The sequence below is a fragment of the Pseudorca crassidens genome, chromosome 5, assembly GCF_039906515.1.
Source record: "Pseudorca crassidens isolate mPseCra1 chromosome 5, mPseCra1.hap1, whole genome shotgun sequence".
Taxonomy (NCBI): Eukaryota; Metazoa; Chordata; class Mammalia; order Artiodactyla; family Delphinidae; genus Pseudorca; species Pseudorca crassidens.
This window is the reverse complement of record NC_090300.1, coordinates 55378631-55398706: the sequence shown is the minus strand read 5'-3', so window position 1 is coordinate 55398706 and position 20076 is coordinate 55378631. Positions and strand designations below refer to the sequence as shown.

At 38.2% G+C, this 20076-nt stretch overlaps 1 protein-coding gene across 3 annotated transcripts in view; it reads right to left on the bottom strand.

Moving 5' to 3' along the window:
* Nucleotides 1-20076, bottom strand: part of FNDC3B (fibronectin type III domain containing 3B) — a 358179-nt gene that overhangs the window by 145456 nt on the left and 192647 nt on the right. For all 3 annotated transcript variants that reach the window (XM_067738062.1, XM_067738064.1, XM_067738065.1), the window contains exons 5-6: nt 4124-4367; nt 689-976 (exon numbers count right to left, since the gene is read on the bottom strand). In XM_067738062.1, the coding sequence (XP_067594163.1) occupies nt 689-976; nt 4124-4367 (532 nt within the window). The remainder of the gene's footprint in view (nt 1-688; nt 977-4123; nt 4368-20076) is intronic.

Here is a 20076-nt window from a genome sequence, read left to right as displayed (position 1 = left end):
TTAACTCCTGTGGCATAAGAACAGGTTGTGTCTAAGTCTTACCTAAAAGCTTCATTTAAGGCACGCGCACCTTCTTCCCATATTTATTGATCTACAGCCACAAGACTAATCTACAAAGAAACAAATGCCCTTTTGAACTGATGTCTCTCTATTTATATGTGGTGCCCCTAATTCTTCCCTCTCATCCTTGGTCTATGAATACTTCATTCAGGATGCCAAAGGTGGCACTGAAAACAATAACTGATGAGGGAGACAGAAATATATTCCCTTACACAATGATAAATTTCACTACAGTATGGAAGTAATTACATCTGGTTTTATGAGGTATAATTGTTTTGAGATTTAAACTAGCCCTATACTTCTTAGAAAGTTTACCTGTTTTACTTAGGATCTCTTCCACATTTGTCTACTTAGAATGAAACAACGGAAGTAAGCTAACGTGAAAACACTGTCAGGTACTTGTTACTGAGATTAAGTAGAACGTGACACAGCACGTGTGATCGAAGAAATAACACGTCTGCCATGAAGTAGTGATAGAAAAGAGATGACAAAACATCCTGTCCTTGCTGAGCAAAAGATAAGAGAAGGTCTACCCTATCGCTCCTAGCAGAAAGACCAACTGCCATGCAACACCCTGACAGAAAACTCGGCGTCTCACTCTTTCACGGCAAACGTCTTTGAACATTACCTTGCAAGTCTGCGTCACTTGACTTCGGACTGCTTCTTGCTCGCCGCTCTGTTTTCTTAACGCCCGGCCCACCGCTGCCTCCTCCCCCGCCTCCGCCGCCACCACCACTGTGGCCCTTCCCGTAGCCGTTGTACACGGTTGTGCAGTTGCTCTTGTAGATCGAAGAAGGAGGGCTGTTGAGGCGATTCTGGCGGTCAATCTGGCGGTCTTTCAGCTTTTTGTGCGGAGGCTTGCTGTACTGGTCTTCTCGGGTGATATAACTCGACATTCCATAGAGTGGTATAATTTCTAAAATGATGATTATGACAAATGCAAGCTCAGTCTACGTTTCCAATAACAAATTATTACAGGGTCAAATGACCTGATGCCTGAAGGAAGAAGTTTAACATATTACTAAATACAGTATAAAAGTGATACGCAGATTATACATGTTTAAAATATTCCCATTAATTTCTAACCAATAAAGGAATAATTAATCATTAAAAAAATATACTGTATGTTCAGAAATGTTCCAGAAATTATGGGAAATACTGAAGAAGGGTTACTGTCCACCAAGAGTTCATATTTTAGTTGAATAGATAACTAAGCTTGATTTTGCCTGTTATTTTTAGTAGTTGTAACATACAAAAAAAGTTAGAATTAACAAATAAAATACCCGCTTAAGTAATGTGTTCTTAGAATCAAGATACTTGAAAGTATGCTTATCCTTACGGACAGAATAGAATTTCTATCAGAAAGTACATAGCAACTAGAATATAAGGAGTTATTTGTGCCATCTAGAAGAGCCAACATTTGAACAAAACCTACTAAAATGAAAAGATGAGAAATTCCCATTAAAAATAATCAAAGCTCACAGAATCAGGGGAAATGTTCAAGGAGATCTTGTAGTGATAAATATAAGTCATCTCTGGAACCTGGTGCCAAGCATAATAATCTACGGTCATAAACTAGTATTTTGGGGTGATCAGGAGGTAAGACAAACTGACTAGTAGAAAGTCACCTGGCTTCACTTTTAACATGGCTCGAAAGAAAATGGGAGCCTGCAAAACAATCTCACGATCTTAGGGGAAAACATTTATTTTAAATTTAAATTTTTTAAGCAATTAAAAATTCTATTTAGACATTAATAAAAATGGTAATGTATAACAGACACTGGGTCCTTACATGTTTATAAGAAAAAAAGGCCCCACGCGCACAGAGTGAGTGACCATATAAATTTCCATCCAAATCTGAGTAATTCTGAGCATGATTAGGGAGCATTTCTAATTATTTCTCTTGACACGAGACCTAAACCAGCACTGTCCTAGGCACACCAGGAATGTATGGTCACCCTATACAACTTAATGACTAATGTTTCAATTGTTCAACGGTAAAGCTCCACTTTTCATTTTCTTTCTGTTCACATAGCTTGAGGAAGACCTTTAAAAAGCAAATCTTTACAAGATAACCAATCTGCACTAGAGAAACACAATCCTATTCAAAAAGTGCATGCCCAAATAAATTATGTCTAAACACATACAAAAAGAATGGTAAAAAGGCTTTAAATATCACAATGCATTACACTTGAGACTTAAAATATTCACCACGGGTACTGATAGAATAATATTTTAAAACATCAAGAACTTTTAAACTCACATGGTTTGGGAAATTAAATGTTTAAATTGCTTTTAGGTGTATGCACACTGAGAACTAAGGTAAGACAATATATAAAAGCCTTTTTATTTATAAAGCAAAGGATTTTTGTTTTCTGCTTTCTTTAATTTGGAATCAATGAAGGCACTTTTATTTTTACATTATTGCTCTGTGTTATTTTAATGAAATTAAACCAAAATACCCTATTCAATGAAGACAATATAATTTCTCTTTTTGCTTAATTCTAACGATGACTTAAATCATACTGTTGTATAAAATTACAGAGGACACCATTCACAAAACAGTAACTGTGTGGCATCCTACTAAAAGACTGCTAAAATAAGGCAGGTCAGACACTCTTCATCAAGCAATGAGTCAGTAGCCAAGGCTTTTCACACTGTCATTAAGCTCAGACCTAACCAGAAAACTCTGACAAATGCTCAAATACTTAATGTGTACTGTGTCAGAGTACTGAATACTTTTTTAAAAACTATACTTAATTAACTGAATTTTTTCAGTTTTTATCAAAATGTTTTCATGGAACATGCCCAATCTGATGTTTTGGAGTGTTATGCTACTAGACAAAAAGACTTTAGCAATAGGAAGCTATTGATGCCTCCATGCAATTAAAGTATTGATTCGTCTTTTGCTATCATCTCTCCATACCCCATTATAATAGCACCTGATCCTTTTGAATTATATTAAATTTCTTTCTAACTATTACTACAACTACAAAAAATCAAATTCTATCCCTAAGTTACAACAGGACACAGGGTATTTCACTTAAAATACCTATCTCAAATTTTTCTCTTGTTAATAAGAAAATATTCCAATGTGGTATAAACATACAGGGGGAAACATACATATATATATATATATATATATATATATATATATATATATATATATATATAAAGTTGATGAGAGAAGGTAAGGTGACAACTTCCTCCAAAACTAACAGGTATTTCTCATACAATTTATCTGTAAACCAATGTAATAAGTGTTTGAAACAATAAAACACTTCAATTCACAGTCAGACACAGAAGAAAATCCCTTTGTAAAGTCCTAGAGGTTGAAGTCTAATTTTATCCTCACTTGTCTGGTTTCTTAGTATCCATTTTGATAGAGAAGTGCTTTAGACTAAACCAACACCAAGGCCAAAACTAAAAAGAAATAATGTCGGTATCTCTGAGATTCTTTTTCATTTCAAGGTAAATATTTGCCTAACAACCAGTGAAACTGTGGCTGCACTAATGGCTATTCTTAAACTAAAAACAGCGTTCAGGAAGACCACACCAACAGTCAGGGGATTTGGAGTTCGCCAAGATTGCAACAGAGCATCCAAGAAACCCAAAGTTTACCAAGACCTCGCAGTCTTCTATCACTGGAAAAGGGGCATAAAACCCTTTGTAAATTCCCTTCTACTGCTAGACCATATGAATGCCTAAGAAATAATGTGCTGCAGTTCTGTCTTGGGCCACGTTCACATAAAAATATGTTATCAGGACATGGGAACATATGATAGGTTACTGCCTCTTTTCTGAAATAAGAAGTGGCTCTCCCACTACCTGCTCTCTGTGGGGTGGGATGAGGGCAGAATTTGAAAACATATAAAGAAAGAAAGAGTTGCAAGACACAATTCAGGACAAAGAAAGTTAGGAATTTACCATGAGCTTTATACAGCAGATAGAACCTCCTCTACCATGTTTATTACAGAGGAAACAAAGCTGCTCACTGGCTCTCTCAAGCTACTTAAATGTTGTAACCAGTTCCAACAGCTCCCGATGCCAGCAATCTACTCACCTTGTTCACCATATATTGTAGGGGGAAGATGATGCTGAGGAAAAAACTGAGGCGGCATATCTCCAGGTCCAGTAACAGGTGGGTAGTAAGCTGTGTGTGAGTTATGAATAAAATGCGGGTGGTGAGTCAGGTAGGGGGGTAGGTGATGGGTTGGAGACATGGCCGAGGGGTAGCTTGGGGGGTAGCACTCAGGAGACTGGGGTGTGACCACCACCCGGCGGACTCCAGTATTGTCTTCAATCACCTAAAGGAAACAGCAGAAAGAACGTAGTATGCATTATTAGTAAATATCCTGTGAATGTATATGGTATTTAATTACTTCCTCCTTAACTTTAATCTTCTCTCCTCCATAGGAAAAAAAAAAATTAGTGCATGTTGAATTCTGATTCTCTAATTCAACTAGTTAAATGAATTTTAGCTGGTGGTTTTCCAGAAAGAAGAGACTTTCTGGGCCACGTAAATATGCCTTAGAGGGCTGAGATTCCACGTCTGCCCCATAACACCCAACCCCGTTCCTGCTTTAGCAAGCACAGTTCCATGACACTGGGGCTTCAGGAAACCAAGGTAACACTAACTTCAGAACCCATAATAGTACCTAAAGGCCATTTAATCTGGAACCAAGGTTGTGGATGAAATGAGGGATCCCAACCCTTCAAACACTTGAGCAATCCCAAATCGAGGACACCTTCGCTCCCAAGATGTCCTGACGATGTACCGAGTGCTGTGAAGGAGACATTGTGACCGGGGACCTGCTGTGAGCAGAGTGAGCCAATCAACATTCTATCTATACTTTCTTCAAATGATTTTTTAAAAATTCAACCAAGGAAGGTAACATAAGGCAGTACAAAGCCAATATTTATTGCCTCTGTGGCCAACTGCATGCTACCTGCTCTAGGAGCAAACAATTTTGTTGAGACACAAGATAAGAAAAAATACAACAGAAACCATAATCCAAAGGTAAAGCTGTGGGGTACAGAGAACAAGAGCATGAAATGGCAGAATCAAAGCAGGCTTCAGGGACCTCAAAGAACTGGTAGGGCTGGGACAGGTGAGAGCATGGCCCCTGCATTAGGGCCCTGCAGAAAAGGGGACAATGACGCCACAAGAATAAACTTGGAAGCCGGAACCAGGCTTCCAAAGAGACCAGATGGCCTAATCTAGCTTAAGACAATCAGGTACATACACTGATAGGAAATTTTGTTTAAAAAAACAAACAAACAAAAAACTGAAAATTAAACTTGTGTATTGAAATAGACTTCTCATTACATCTCAGGAGGCTGATTATAGGCCAAAATAAAATGACTTAATCATGTCTAAAGCATTCTAATAAAAAAATTATAGTAAGCTTTGTTTCCTAAAATACTGCTTGAGACAAAATGGCAAGTTTATCAACATTAGTCTGTACTTCAGTGAACAAGATAGGTTTAATTTTAATTAATAGCCATTAATCTTTTTTTTTTTTTTTTTTTGCTGTACACGGGCCTCTCACTGTTGTGGCCTCTCCCGTTGCGGAGCACAGGCTCCGGACGCGCAGGCTCAGCGGCCATGGCTCACGGGTCCAGCGGCTCACGGGTCCAGCAGCTCCGCGGCATGTGGGATCTTCCTGGACCGGGGCACGAACCCGCATCCCCTGCATCGGCAGGCGGACTCTCAACCACTGCGCCACTAGGGAAGCCCAATAGCCATTAATTTTTATGTTAAGAAAAACAATCTTTGTTTATTAATGAACCTATTAATATAATAGCTTCAGAATTAACTACTATGTTAACAGTTCATTAATAAAGCAATAGTAACTCCTTAAAATTAAGATTCTGAGTCATACTCCCTACTAAAGCTCAGGATGTAGCTTTTTACATATTCTTTATTAAATGTAACCCTTTCCTGGCCTTGGCAAGTTAATCACATTAGCCTCATTTAGGCTGCTAAGTTACAGGTATATGTGAAATGGTGCTTAAACCATGACACTAGAAATTCTAATGTATACACTAATAATTATCATCAAAGCATCTTCTGTTTTTTTCTTTATTGAATTATAGTTGATTTGCAATGTTGTGTTAGTTTCTGTTGTACAGCAGTGATTCAGTTATACATATGCATATATATGTATTATTTTCCATTATAGTTTATTTCAGGATACTGAATATAGTACCCAGTTCTATACAGTAGGACCTTGTTGTTTATCTATTTTATATATAGCATTGGGTTGGCCAAAAAGTTCCTTTAGTTTTTAAGTAAAAATAAAAGACATTTTTCATTTTCACCAAGAACTTTATTAAACAACGTATTCACTGTTTTGTTCCACTACCTTCTGCCATTTTTCAGGCAACTTCATAATCCCATCTTCCCAAAACTTTCTATTCTTTTTGACCAAAGGACTTTTCCAGGTGCCTTTTATAGTCTTCCAGGGAACTGAAATTTTTTCCATTAAGAGGATTTTGTAAAGATCGAAATAAATGGAAATCTGAAGGTGCAATGTCTGGTGAATACGGAGGATGAATCAGGACTTCCCAGCCAAGCTGTAACAGTTTTTGCCTGGTCATCAAAGAAACATGCGGTTTTGCATTATCCTGATGGAAGATTCTGCATTTTCTCTTGACTAATTCCAGATGCTTTTCATCAGGTGCTGCTTTCAGTTGGTCTACTTGGGAGCAGTTCTTGTTGGAATTAATCCTTTGGTTCTCTGGAAGGAGCTCATAATAGAGGACTCCCTTCCAATCCCACCATATATACAACATCACCTTCTTTGGATGAAGACCGGCCTTTGGTGTGGTTGGTGGTGGCTCATTTCGCTTGCCCCATGATCTCTTCCATTCCACATTATTGTACAGTATCCACTTTTCACTGCCTGTCACAATTTGTTTTAAAAACAGAACATTTTCGTTACGTTTCAGTAGAGAATCCCATGAGGTAATATGGTCAAGAAGGTTTTTTGCTCTTAATTTACGTGGAACCCAAACATCAAAGCGATTCACATAGCCAAGTTGGTGCAAATGATTTTCAATGCTTGATTTGGATATTTTGAGTATGTCAGCTATTTCCTACGTGGTATACGTTGATTGTTTTCAATTAATGTCTTGATTTGAACGCTATCAACTTCAACTGGTCTACCCAACAGTGGAACACCGTCCAGCCAGAAATCTCCAGCACGAAACTTCGCAAACCACTTTTGACACGTTCGATCAGTCACAGTACCTGCTCAAATTTTTTGCGTTTAAGTTGCATCTTTACCTTTCTTGAAATAATAAAGCATAATATGCTGACGATGTTGCTTTTTCTTCCATCTTCAATATTAAAATGGCTACGCAAAAATTCACCAATTTTGATTTTTTTTTTTTAATGCACGCTGATATGACAGCTGTCACAATACAATCTAACATTGTTTTGAATGAAGTTAAAGACAACTAAGTGCTACTCGAGCCAGCTTACGAGAAAACCAGACGAACTTTTTGGTCAACCCAATAGTTTGTATCTGCTAATCCCCAAACCCTAATTTATCCCTCCTCCACCACCCCCGCTTTCCCCTTTGGTAACCACAAGTTTGTTTTCTATGCCTGAGTCTGCTTCTGTTCTGTAAGTAAGTTTATTTGTATCCTACTTTAGATTTCACATATAAGTGATATCATGCGATATTTGTTTTTGTCTGGCTTACTTCACTTAGTATGATAATCTCTAGGTCCATGCATGTTGCTGCAAATGGCATTATTTCATTCTTTTTTTTTTTTTTTGGCTGACTAGTATTCCACTGTGTATATATACCACATCGTCTTTATCCATTCATCTGTCGATGGACATTTAGGTTGATTCCATGTTTTGGCTACTGTATATAGTGCTACTATGAACACTGGGGTCCATGTATCTTTTCGAATTACAGTTTTCTCCAGATATATGTCCAGCAGTGGGATTGCTGGGTCATATGGCAACTCTATTTTTAGTTCTTAAGGAACCTCCATACTGTTTTCCATAGTGGCTGCACCATTTACATTCCCACCAACCGTGTAGGAGGGTTCCCTTTTCTCCACACCCTCTCCAGCATTTGTTATTTACAGACTTTTTAATGATGGCCATTCTGACCAGTGTGAGGTGATACCTCTTTGTAGTTTTGATTTGCATTTCTCTAACAATTAGTGATGTTGAACATCTTTTCATGTGCCTATTGGCCATCTGTATGTCTTCTTTGGAGAAATGTCTGTTTAGGTCCTCTGCCCATTTTTTGGTTGGGATTTTGTTTGTTTGTTGTTGTTGTTATTGAGTTGTATGAGCTGTGTGTATATTTTGGAAATTAAGCCCTTGTAGGTTGCATCATTTACAAATATTTTCTCCCCTTCCAGAGGTTGTCTTTTTGTTTTGTTTATAGTTTCCTTTGCTGTGCAAAAGTTTGATTAGGTCCCATTTGTTTATTTCAAGCATCTTCTATTTTGTCTAACACACAAAGCATGAATATGGTAGCGCATTTTTTATAATTTTATTATAAATATGGGTTTTTCTTACCATCTCATATAAACATGCATTATTCTATAGTGTCTTCTTTCCCTCGGCCCTGCCACTAGCTATTAAGAAAAAAGTAAGGCATATTCCAGATGTCCCTCTTTCATACAATCTTCTTTCAACCCCGTGCTAGACAATGGAAGGGCAGATAAGCAAAGTATTTGTTTTCTAGAAGCTTACAACCTACATTATTTCAGTCAACGTAAAACTTCCAATGATCAAGCAGTCTGTACAGACTTGACTGAGGTAGTACAAGAAGAACAGGGATCTCACTAAATGTGAAGAACAACCCTGGGCTTGTAAACAGGGGTAGTTACGAAGAAGAGAAACTACTTTCATTTCATCATATCGTTTCTGACTTGTTAAAGTGCTTAAAAAAAAAAAGTTGGGCAAAAAGCACTAACAAAAGTAAGAATTCCAGTCAAGGGGGAAAACAAAAAACAAAAAAAAGAGATACAGAGCTGAAACATTATCTTTTTACTACTATATTTTATAAGAATAAATATGTCCACTAATTACAAACATTAATAAATCTGAAGTATAAATTACTATTCACCAAAAAATGGATTTCCAGTTAGAGAACTAAGTAGCTTCTTGAAACCGCAAACTGCCTGCATATATGAAGGCTGTTTGATAGTCCCATATGTAATTATCTTAAATTATTCTGTGTTATTTGTGAAAGAAGTCTATTTACATGTACACGTGTGAGGGGATACTTTTGGAAACCTGCTCCTTAGCCAATCAAAGCCTACCTTATGACTAAAAATATTTTTATGAAATGAAATATTCTGAAATAATCAGAAACAAAAATCAAAAAATGTGTACCGAGTATTTTGTTTATTGTTCTTCCATAACACAAACTGTAGCATATTTAATTATCAAATGCAGTTTTGATCTATGTCTAAGGAAATTATGCCTATGTTCCTCCAAAGTCTGAGGAGCGACAATAACGCACAAAATAATAAGCAACTCAGGAAACGGTGGCAATAACATTCTTTAAAAAATACAGTTCATAAAGAAATATATTACTGTAGCAGAAGAATTCAGACATCAGCGAGAGTTCAGTCTAAAAATCCTGAGACAATAAAAATGTGCCTTTAGTCTTCATAAACGACCATGGAAAAGACAATTCATTTCCTTTTGGGGTGAATGAAATCGGGACAATGTCCAGAGGCAGACAAATCACCTGCACTCAATTCAACAACTATTTCCTGATACACACTATGAGCTAAGCACTGGATATTCAAAAGTGGGGAAAAAATAGGTGCTAAACATTAAGATTTGTCTAGCCTAAAAACAAAGAGAAAAATTAGCTTGAGTCCTAGTGAGTTCTGTTCAGAAATCTGAACAAAGTACTGTTTTTTCAGAAATGAAAACCAAGTATTCTTCATCTAGATTTTTTTCTAGTCCTGTGACTCAACGGAACACTCACCTTCTCCAGAGAGCACAGATCCTTGGAAAACATCATTGTGCCAGGTCCTCAAGGCTGCCACCTGTTATGGACTGAATTATGTGTCCTCCTCCCTGCCCCGCACCAGTTCATATATTTATGTCCTAACCCGCAGTACCTCAGCATGTGACTGTATTTGGAGATAGGGCCCTTAATGAAGTAATTATGGTAAAATGAGGTCATATGGGTGGGTCCTAATCAGACATGACTGATATCCGTATAAGAAAAGGAAATTAGGACACAGACAGGCAGAGGGAAGACCATGTGAGGACAGCAAAGGGAGAAGGCCATCAACAAGCCAATGAGAGAGGCCTTAAAAGAAACCAAACTGATAGCCTGAGGAACTGTGAGGAAGTAATTTCTGTTGTTTAAGCCGCCCAGTCTATGACACTTCGTTATGGTGGCCTTAGCAAATTAACACGCCACCTCTCAGAGCCTCCTATCTTAAGTTCTACCATTCTTGTCCGCTTAAAACAAAAACAAAAAACAAAGCAAACAACCCCCCCCCACCCCCGCACCGCAAAAACCGCAAAAAACCTCTCTTCAAAAAGTAATGCATTTATCCTCCTGGACTAAACCCAGCCACCTTCCTCTAGCTAAGGAAGAAAGCTTGATGGCAAACAGCAGTTAGTTTGAATCTTTATCACGTCCTTTTATTCTACTCAATAAGTATTTACTGAGGAACTTCTATGTGCCTAGTGTCCTCTGCTATCCTGTGGCTGATACACATGGATGAGAGGCTAGAAAATGAGGCACGAAAGATTAAACCGAGAGAATGTATGCCTTCCTTACACCAGTGTTTTTAGAAGTATGACCAAGAGAACTGCTGAAACAAAATGAGATAGCCTGGGGGCAACAGCAAAAGGGAGAGCTAATGGGAGCAGCAGGGAGGGAGAGGAGAAAGCAAGTCACAGCCAGTGCCTGTGGCCTGCCAGCTGCTTGTCACCTGTTACCTCATGTGACTTCCTTAACTACTGGAGAACTAGATATTAGCATCCCGTCGTACATGAGAAAACCAAGGCACAGCATGATGAAAATGTACAACTAGTTCAACTGCAGAACCAGATTTTCATTCTGGTCTATACTCCCAAGTTTTCATTATGTAAAGAATCATACAGGAGTTAGGTATGCTGCGAAATAAATATGTAAATAATGAACTGTTAGAAATAGGTTATTAAGAGATGTGAAAGGATTCAAGATACAAACAATATTTATTGAATACCTGCTGCTCTGCTTTAATATCTTCTACCTGAAATAAGGCAGCAGCATGTTAAGGTCCTGGAACAGTAACTGATACATAATAGATAAACCTTACCTGGCAATTACTACTATTACCACCTCACTAAATCTTCCCAACAACGCTGGGAGGCAAATACAGTTTCCCCCATTTGAGACAGAAAAGGAATGAAGCTCAGTAAAGTTAAGCTAACACTCACAAGGTCAGAGAGCTATGGGGGGAAGTGACGGGGGAGGGAGGCGGGGTGCAATTTTGAGTCCGAGAACTAAAGTGGACATCTTAAAAACACTTATGCTTTGATGATCCTTTCTCGTGTTAACCGAGAAGGTAGTTCTTCTCCTTATTGAACTGAAATGCTCCACAGGAATTTTAACGAAACTCCTCAGTTCCTAAAACTCTCTCCTTCTACTTCTTCTGGGCTGCAAACAACAAGAATCAAAAGAACTTCAATGGTAGGAGGCCAAAGAAAAATTTTAACAGGCTGCCCCAATGGCCAGTGATGATCCCAGATGTGGGCAGAACAGACTGCCTGTGGACACACGTGAGCCCGCGTGCATGCAGGTAGCGTGCAAATCTGGATTGCTTGAGTGAGCTGCTGCACACAGAAAACTGGGACCTAATGTGTTTGTGAAAGTTGGGCTCAGACTCACTTCCTAACTGTGGCCAACATACTTAAAAGAGGGCTCCCAGGCCATTCTGGTAAGGGAAGAAGTCTCAGCTAAAACTGAGCAGTGAACAAGGAGAAGAAAAGTCTGGGCAACATGAAACAGCTGCATGGACAGAGGGACGGGCAGGCAAACAGTCCAGGCTTCTGCCAGCCAGACTGGTGCTCACCTCTCCACCAGCATCTCTGTCCTGTAACGCAGATTACAGATCTGTGTCTCCCACCAACTCCAAGTCCCTCAAGACACCCGGGTACACAGGGGGCTCTCAATATATGTTAGCTAACCAACAAATGAATGGAAAAGCAAGCAAAAAAAAAATTTTTTTCTCTTTTAGATTTGATGTCTAGAAAAAGTTCTTAACACATTCTTTATCAAATTCAACCCACCCCATAACTCAGGTATATATCTTAGTTTAGACATCATACTCTAAAGTTTCAGAAAATCAATTCCAGATCTGTTATCCCTGACACTCTTATTTTAAATAAGTATGATTTTACTATAAGAAAGACACAGAAAATTTACACATTTCCTATATAAGTTCTACTTCAAATCCAAATGCAGTTGAGTGATTTTACTTTATTCTCACCAACCAGGAATAAAGAAGCATTATTTCTCACCTTTCCTTTCTGCACTGACTCCTCACTCTGCATTTTCTAATATAGTAAACAATACAAAAGAGGAAAAGCAAGTTTGTTCTTCACGGAGGGAGAGACTTAAAACGTACGGACTGTACTTTCCCCAGCCCAACCCCCTTTTTGCTCCTATGGATGGATGAAACTCCTCCCACCATCACCAAGTACCTTAGAAGAAAGAGAAAATGAGGATAAAGGAATATTCAAAGGGCAACCAAAGAATTACAGGAGCCAAGTAGTGATTCTATTTTACAGATGAAGTTAAGTTACTTGACTTAAAAACGTGGCAGAATTCAATGTATTTCTCAAATCTCCCGACTTACTTTTCTGTCCGTTCAAACTTAATAATCATAACTGTGGCTGAAAACATCAAATGTTACTTCTCAATCTCCTTTCTCTTCACATCTGTTACAGCCCAACACTGATGAAATAATATCTGCTCTTTCCAGTGTAACATTATCATGAATGGTCTGAGACAATAAACCCTCTAGGTTTAGGACCAGCTCCTCTTGCCGCATAGCATGGTTATTTTTGTAGCAGAATGGAAAAATAAATTATTGGTGACATTTCTGGGTTTCTAAAAGCCCTTTATATAATATCAAAGGATTATCCTGCAGAGTAGTTGCAGATTGATAATCAACATCCTCTCTGAATCAAGAAAAGAAAAAAAGTTCCTTGAAAATTCTAGCTACTTTTCTGAAACAGTTCTTGCCAATGATTAAGTAAACAACTAATTTCATATGCTTCACAGGTAACCAAATTTAAGGATTTAAGTAATAAGGTGATTCATGAACGAATAAAAATTCCCCAAACATTTTACCCACACACTCATTTATACCTAGAAACCTTAAATTTTCCACTGGTGCATAATTTTTAATGCACATGCCAACTTCAGGCAATGGCTAAGGTATAGAGTGACAAGGGAATGGTTAGATCCAGATAACAAATCTGAGGTTGCTAAATGGGGAATCCCAAGTTGAAGGTACTGATATGGCCCTTGTCTTCAGTATTTTAGAGCATGAACCTTACAGACAAACTTGTACAGAGGTGACCATACGACCCAGCAATCCCACTACTGGGCATATACCCTGAGAAAACCATAATTCAAAAAGAGTCACGTACCACAATGTTCATGGCAGCTCTATTTACAATAGCCAGGACATGGAAACAACCTAAGTGTCCATCATCGGATGAATGGATAAAGAAGATGTGGCACATATATACAATGGAATATTACTCAGCCATAAAAAGAAACGAAATTGAGTTATTTGTAGTGAGGTGGATGGACCTAGAGTCTGTCATGCAGAGTGAAGTAAGTCAAAAAATGGTCATGAAGAACCTAGGGGCAAGACAGGAATAAAGACACAGACCTGCTAGAGAATGGACTTGAGGATATGGGGAGGTGGAAGGGTAAGCTGGGACAAAGTGAGAGAGTGGCATTGACATATATACACCACCAAACGTAAAATAGATAGCTAGTGGGAAGCAGCCGCATAACACAGGGAGATCAGCTCCGTGCTTTGTGACCACCTAGAGGGGTGGGATAGGGAGGGTGGGAGGGAGGGAGACGCAAGAGGGAAGAGATATGGGAACATATGTATATGTATAACTGATTCACTTTGTTATAAAGCAGAAACTAGCACACCATTGTAAAGCGATTATACTGCAATAAAGATGTTAAAAAATAAATAAATGAAAAGAGGTGACCAGTATAAGGAGATACCCTCATAAATGGCAAGCCTCACTCTGGTGGCTTTATATGTACTAACACTTTTATACACAGAAAAACCACTCACACTTACATAAATCTTTAATCTGGAAAAAGGAGCACAACTAGGGCATATATAAATCAAATCAACTTTTAGTACTTTACTAAACAGACAGGGCTCTTTCCAGGTGACTGTCGAGTGATTTATAACTAAAACCACTGAAGGCTGGAGAGGAGTATGGAAACAAGTACATCTTCTGTGGTATCTCTTTTAATCCAACGTCTTCAGTAAAGTATGTAATGCTATATAGCTGAGGGGACATTAAGAAGGAAGCCCAGCAAGGTTTGAGACACATCTTATGAACCACAGAACTGGTGTTGGGTCCTCAGCTGGTGCCAGCTCCATTACCACATCTTGGCTACCCTAGCTTGAGGGGCAGAGAGGCCCTATTTAGAAAGAGCTAAGCAACTTAATAACGTATAAAGTGCTCGGCACATAACTCGCATAATACTCAGAAGATCCTCTAACATAGGCAACATCATAGTCCTAAATTCTGGATTAAGAATCTTCAGGAGCAATTAAGTAATTAACCTAAGGCCAACTAAATGGGTGACAAGATTCATACCCAAGTACTCTCACTAGAAATGCTGTGCCTTTTGTCATATTTTATTGTATATTACCAACCTAAATACCAAAAAGAACCACATCTGAAGATCAAAAATCAAATCTAATACTCCCCAGGATATGTACGGAGCATGAGAACATTGGACAAGTGAAAAGAGTTACATCCATAGAGTTTCAATTAATAAAATGGACCAAACAATTATTTCAGACTAGATGGAAATGCTGTTTTAAGGAACAGAATATTTGTTGGAAGATAAACAGTAAGTAGCAATCTGATGGTTTAATTTGTGCCAAACTGAGCTGCCTTTAAGATATTAATAACAAACAACAAGGTCCTACTGTATAGTGCAGGGAACTATATTCAATGTCCTGAGATAAATCATAATGGAAAAGAATGTTTTTAAAATGTATATATATATATAAATATATATATATATATATAACTGAATCACTGTGCTGTACAGCAGAGATTAACACAACATTGTAAATCAACTGTTCAATTTTTAAAAAAGATATTAATAAAGCTATTAACAGCAGGAATCAACGGGAATAACTGTTGCTGTTCCTCCAGCACCTCTCCATTGACCAGCACAGAAGACACAGCCAATAACATCTTTTCAGTCCAGCTTCTCAGACACATATACATCCATGGAAACACAGGCAGGCTGTTCTAGATTGTGTCTATGAATTTTATATTTTACACTTAAAAATGCTCATCAGTTTGGCAGTGGGTTCCATGGCACGAGAAAGGATTAAGAATCTGTGCTGTTGATAATCAGATATTTATTACAAAGCAAAACAACTGTTAGTCCAAGTTTGTAAACCTGATGAGTTTCAAAGAGTGTGTAGGAATATAACCACTTAACTTTGGTTCAGTTTTGTGCTCAAAGGTTGGGCAAATGTGATTTTCTAAGAAAAGTTGTTACATATGACAAAAGTGGGTTACTAATTTAGAAAGACAGACTACAATAATTGTGTGATAAAATCATATAATGTAATGTGCATAATTTAATCCTTATCAATGATTCAGAAGTCATTTCTAGATGTGACATCTTCTCAATATTATTACTATGAAAATCAACTATCAAATCAACTATCATTTTTCTGTAGAAGTGAAGAATAGCATTCTACTCAATAGAATGCTAAATCCCAAAAAAGTGTGCCCCACTGTTTTGGTAATGATTGCTTATGGAAACTTACTTATATTCTCTCTTGGTCTCCTTCTTAAGGAGCAGTATGAACAGTACAGGAGAATCCTCTAATTTTAGATTAGAAAAGAACCTCAAAGATCCTCAAACACTTTCCTTTGCCCTCCTCCCTCCACAAGATAAAAATGACTCCAAAAGTCAGCCAAATTTTAATAAATGCCTAGTATGTGCTTGACACCTTTCAAGGAACTAGAGATACAGTGTTGAACAGGACACATATTTCATCCTGCTAATCCTGTGTTCTATTAGGTCACAATGCCAGGATCGTAGAAACAAAGGAAAGAAATCCAAGAGAAAATGCAGAACAGGGAGACAGAGGACTCAGAAAGAGAAAACTTGCACAATGCTTTGAGGGGAGGGTACATCTCTTTAATTTACCATCGCCAACCTTGTCTGTAATCGCTCCTCAGACAAAATAAGCCATAAAATGAAAATAAAGTTACTGTAAATCTGATGATGATAGAAATTAAAACAGAATGGGTACGTAAGTCCTCTGCTCTTTTCCACAGAAGCTCCCAACACCCATGCACACACTGTGTGCACACACACTGTTCACTGTGAAACATCTTCCTAACTTCCTATAGAAAAGTCAATTTTTCCAGAGGATTTAAAGTTTTGAAAGAGATTCCAATTTTCTTCTTATTGGCCGCCAAATGGGTCTGATTCTTGGTCTACCCAGGCACAGGGCAATGCCCCATGTTCCTTCCTGCTCATCATTTCTACAACGTTGAAGGTTGAAGCACAGCATTAGTTTAACATCAGGTTGTAATTACCAAAGGGAAGCAGTTGAAGCTAATGCTCATAGCTCAGCCGACCTGGCTGAACAAAATGTAGGAAAGCATTCCACGGCTTCCACCTAACAGGCCCCATTGTTTCTCCACAGGGCTCTGATTTCTGGCCAACTCTTAAAACAAGCCTCACTAGAGAATGATCAACCAAACCAAAATTTAAACATGTTTTTAAATAGATTTCTTGTCTCTCCCCGGTCAAGAGAAATGGAATATATATAATTTCAACAGGTATTTACCCATTAACTAATCCCCAAAACAATGGAATGGGTTAAAGTGTGTACTTCTGCTATAACAACAGAAACACTTATTCTGACTACTCTGAAGTTTTTAGGTTACATCAATTAACCTGGAAAAAGAAGAGTGGTTTCTCAAATGATGGAACATTAACTTGGATGTTTCACTTTGTCTCTTCATATGCTTTTTAAATCTGGGGGTTTACATGAAACCTTTCCCTGTAACTTTTGAAAATGTTCATAAATTACTATGGAAGCATGGAACAAAACTCAAGGCATCTGCTTAAGAAATTTTTCTATATAAATTCTTCAAAAGTTAATGATGAGGTTAAAAAAATTTAAGAAAAACCAGGGAAGTATACAATGAAAGGAAAAATTTGCTTCATATGGCATGATCTCAATGTGTATTGAGGAGGCAAATTCTGCCAAACTTTCACTGAAATTGTTCTAACAGGCCTCTTCATTCTAATAGCTACCACGTAGTGAATGCCCACTGTGGAGTACACACCTTACACAGCATTTCTCTTAATTCTTCCCTCTGCCACATCAGGTAGGCATTCACCTATGTGGCAAGAGTTTGTAAAAGCTACATGGAAGTAGCCATGGTGGAATACGAAGGCAAAGGCCTTTTCAAGTAATGTCCATGTTCTTCCTAGCTCGCCCTCTTTTCCCATAGCTTCAACCCTAATGACACTAATAAATGCTTTTACATAATGGAAATAATGGTGATAAGTGGATAAGGCTAAATTAAATTCCCTCTCACCTAAATCCACTTTCTCACAGGTGGGGGGGGAAAAAAAACCCACAAAAACTTAGCCTGTATTTTCTCTCAAGTTGAAAATGTCAGATCACATTTTCCTCAAACCTCCCCCAGCCTCCCACCAAAAAGTAAAGCACAAAATACACACTCAGACTACAACAAAGAAAAGCTTACTATCTCAGAGAAGGTTCCACTGTTCTCCTGCCCTAGTCCACACTATCTCTAAAGCCCACAGGGTCAGTCCTTCCCAAACTAAGAAAACACAGGCTGTGCTGTTGACAGTGAGTCACAGCAGAGCTGTCTCAACTCCACGTTTGTCTTTCTATAAGATCATCTGCTCATTACTAACATTGGTATTTTGTCAACTTGATCAAGTTTATCAATTTATCTTTCAAGCACTTATAGCTACTGAAGTATGGAATGAATGCTACAACCAAGAAATTCCCCATTGACTCGGTTTAGAGTGACTGTAATGCCTTTAATCATTTACTTGCCTCTCTCTTCAATTTTCTTACAATAATGTACCATCTCATATATGGGTAGCTAGGGTTTTAGTATTAGAGATGCACAAGTAGACACACCACACATCCACACTCACACTGTCAAAAAGCAATGTAACATGAAGTAAATACAGTTAATCCTTGAACAAGGTGGACGTCAGGGGCACCGACCCGCCTCACAGTCAAAAGTCCACAAATAACTAATAATCAGCTCTCCGTATCTGTAGCTCCTCATCCATGGACTCAACCAACCACGCATCGTGTAGTACTGAGTATTTAGTACTGAAAAAAATCCACGTATAAGTGGACCTGAGCAGTTTCAACTCATGTTCTTCAAGGGTCAACTGTATATCCATCAAAGTAGGCTCTGTCACTGACTTAGAGATCACATCATAGTGGGAAAAAGGTCAGTGAGTTCAGAAATGCCTGGGTTGCAATCCTGGTTCAACTCAGGGCCTTAGCTTCCTCGTATGTAAAGTTAGGATGGTGAAAACCAGACACGTAAATAGAGCATTCAGCAGAGTGCACAGCATACGCAGTAGTCATTACCACCATCAACACAGGCACCAAGACAGGCTGGGCCATTTTTCCCAGCTGTGCCACTGTTTGCTGATTAATAGTTAGGACTAGTCACTATCTTTCCCTCCCTCCTCTTTTGTAATAGCTTTATTGAGGTGTAATTTACATACCGCAAAATCCATTCTTTTAAAGTGTCTGATTCAGTTGGTTTTTAGTATATTCAGAGTTGAGTGACCATTACCACTATTTATTTCCAGAACACTGTCATCACCCCCAAAAGAATACCATACCCACTAGCAGCAACTCCCTAATACTCTCTCCCCCAGCCCCCGGCACCAACTAATACATTATCAGTGTCTATGCATTTGCCTATTCTGAACATTGTATATAAATGGAATGATACTGTATATGGCTTTTGTGTCTGGCTTCTTTCACTTAGCACAATATTTTCAAGGTTCATCCACTTTTTAGCATGTATAAGTACTTCATTCCTTCTTATGGCTGAATAATAGTCCATTTTATGGATATATCACAACATGTTTATCCATTCATAGGCTGATGGACATTTGGGTTGTTTCCACATTGGGGTTATTATGAATAGTGCTGCTATGAATATTCATGTACAAGCTTTTTTTGTGTATAAACATATGTTTTCTCTCCTCTTGGGTATTTACCTAGTAGTGGAAGAGCTGAGTCACATGGTAAATAACTCTCTATTTAACCGTTTGAGGAAATGCCAGACTATCTTCCAAAGCAGCTGTACCATTTTACATTACCACAGGCAGCGTATGAGGGTTCCAACTGTTCCACATCCTTGCCAACACTTGTTCCTACTTGTCTCTTTGACTAAAGCCATCCTAGTGTGTGTGAAGTATATTGCGCTGTGGTTTTGATTTCATTTCCCTGATGGTTAAGTGATGTTCATCATCTTTTCATGTACTATTTGGCCATTTGTACATTGTTTCTGGAGAATGTCTATTCTGATCCTTTGCCCATATTTAAACTGGGTTGTTTGTCTTTTTATTCTTGAGCTGTTAAGATTTCCTTATATATTCTAGATACAAGTCCCTTCTCAAATATATGATTTGCATATATTTTCTCCCAATCTATGAGTTCTCTTTTCATTTTGTCGATGGTACC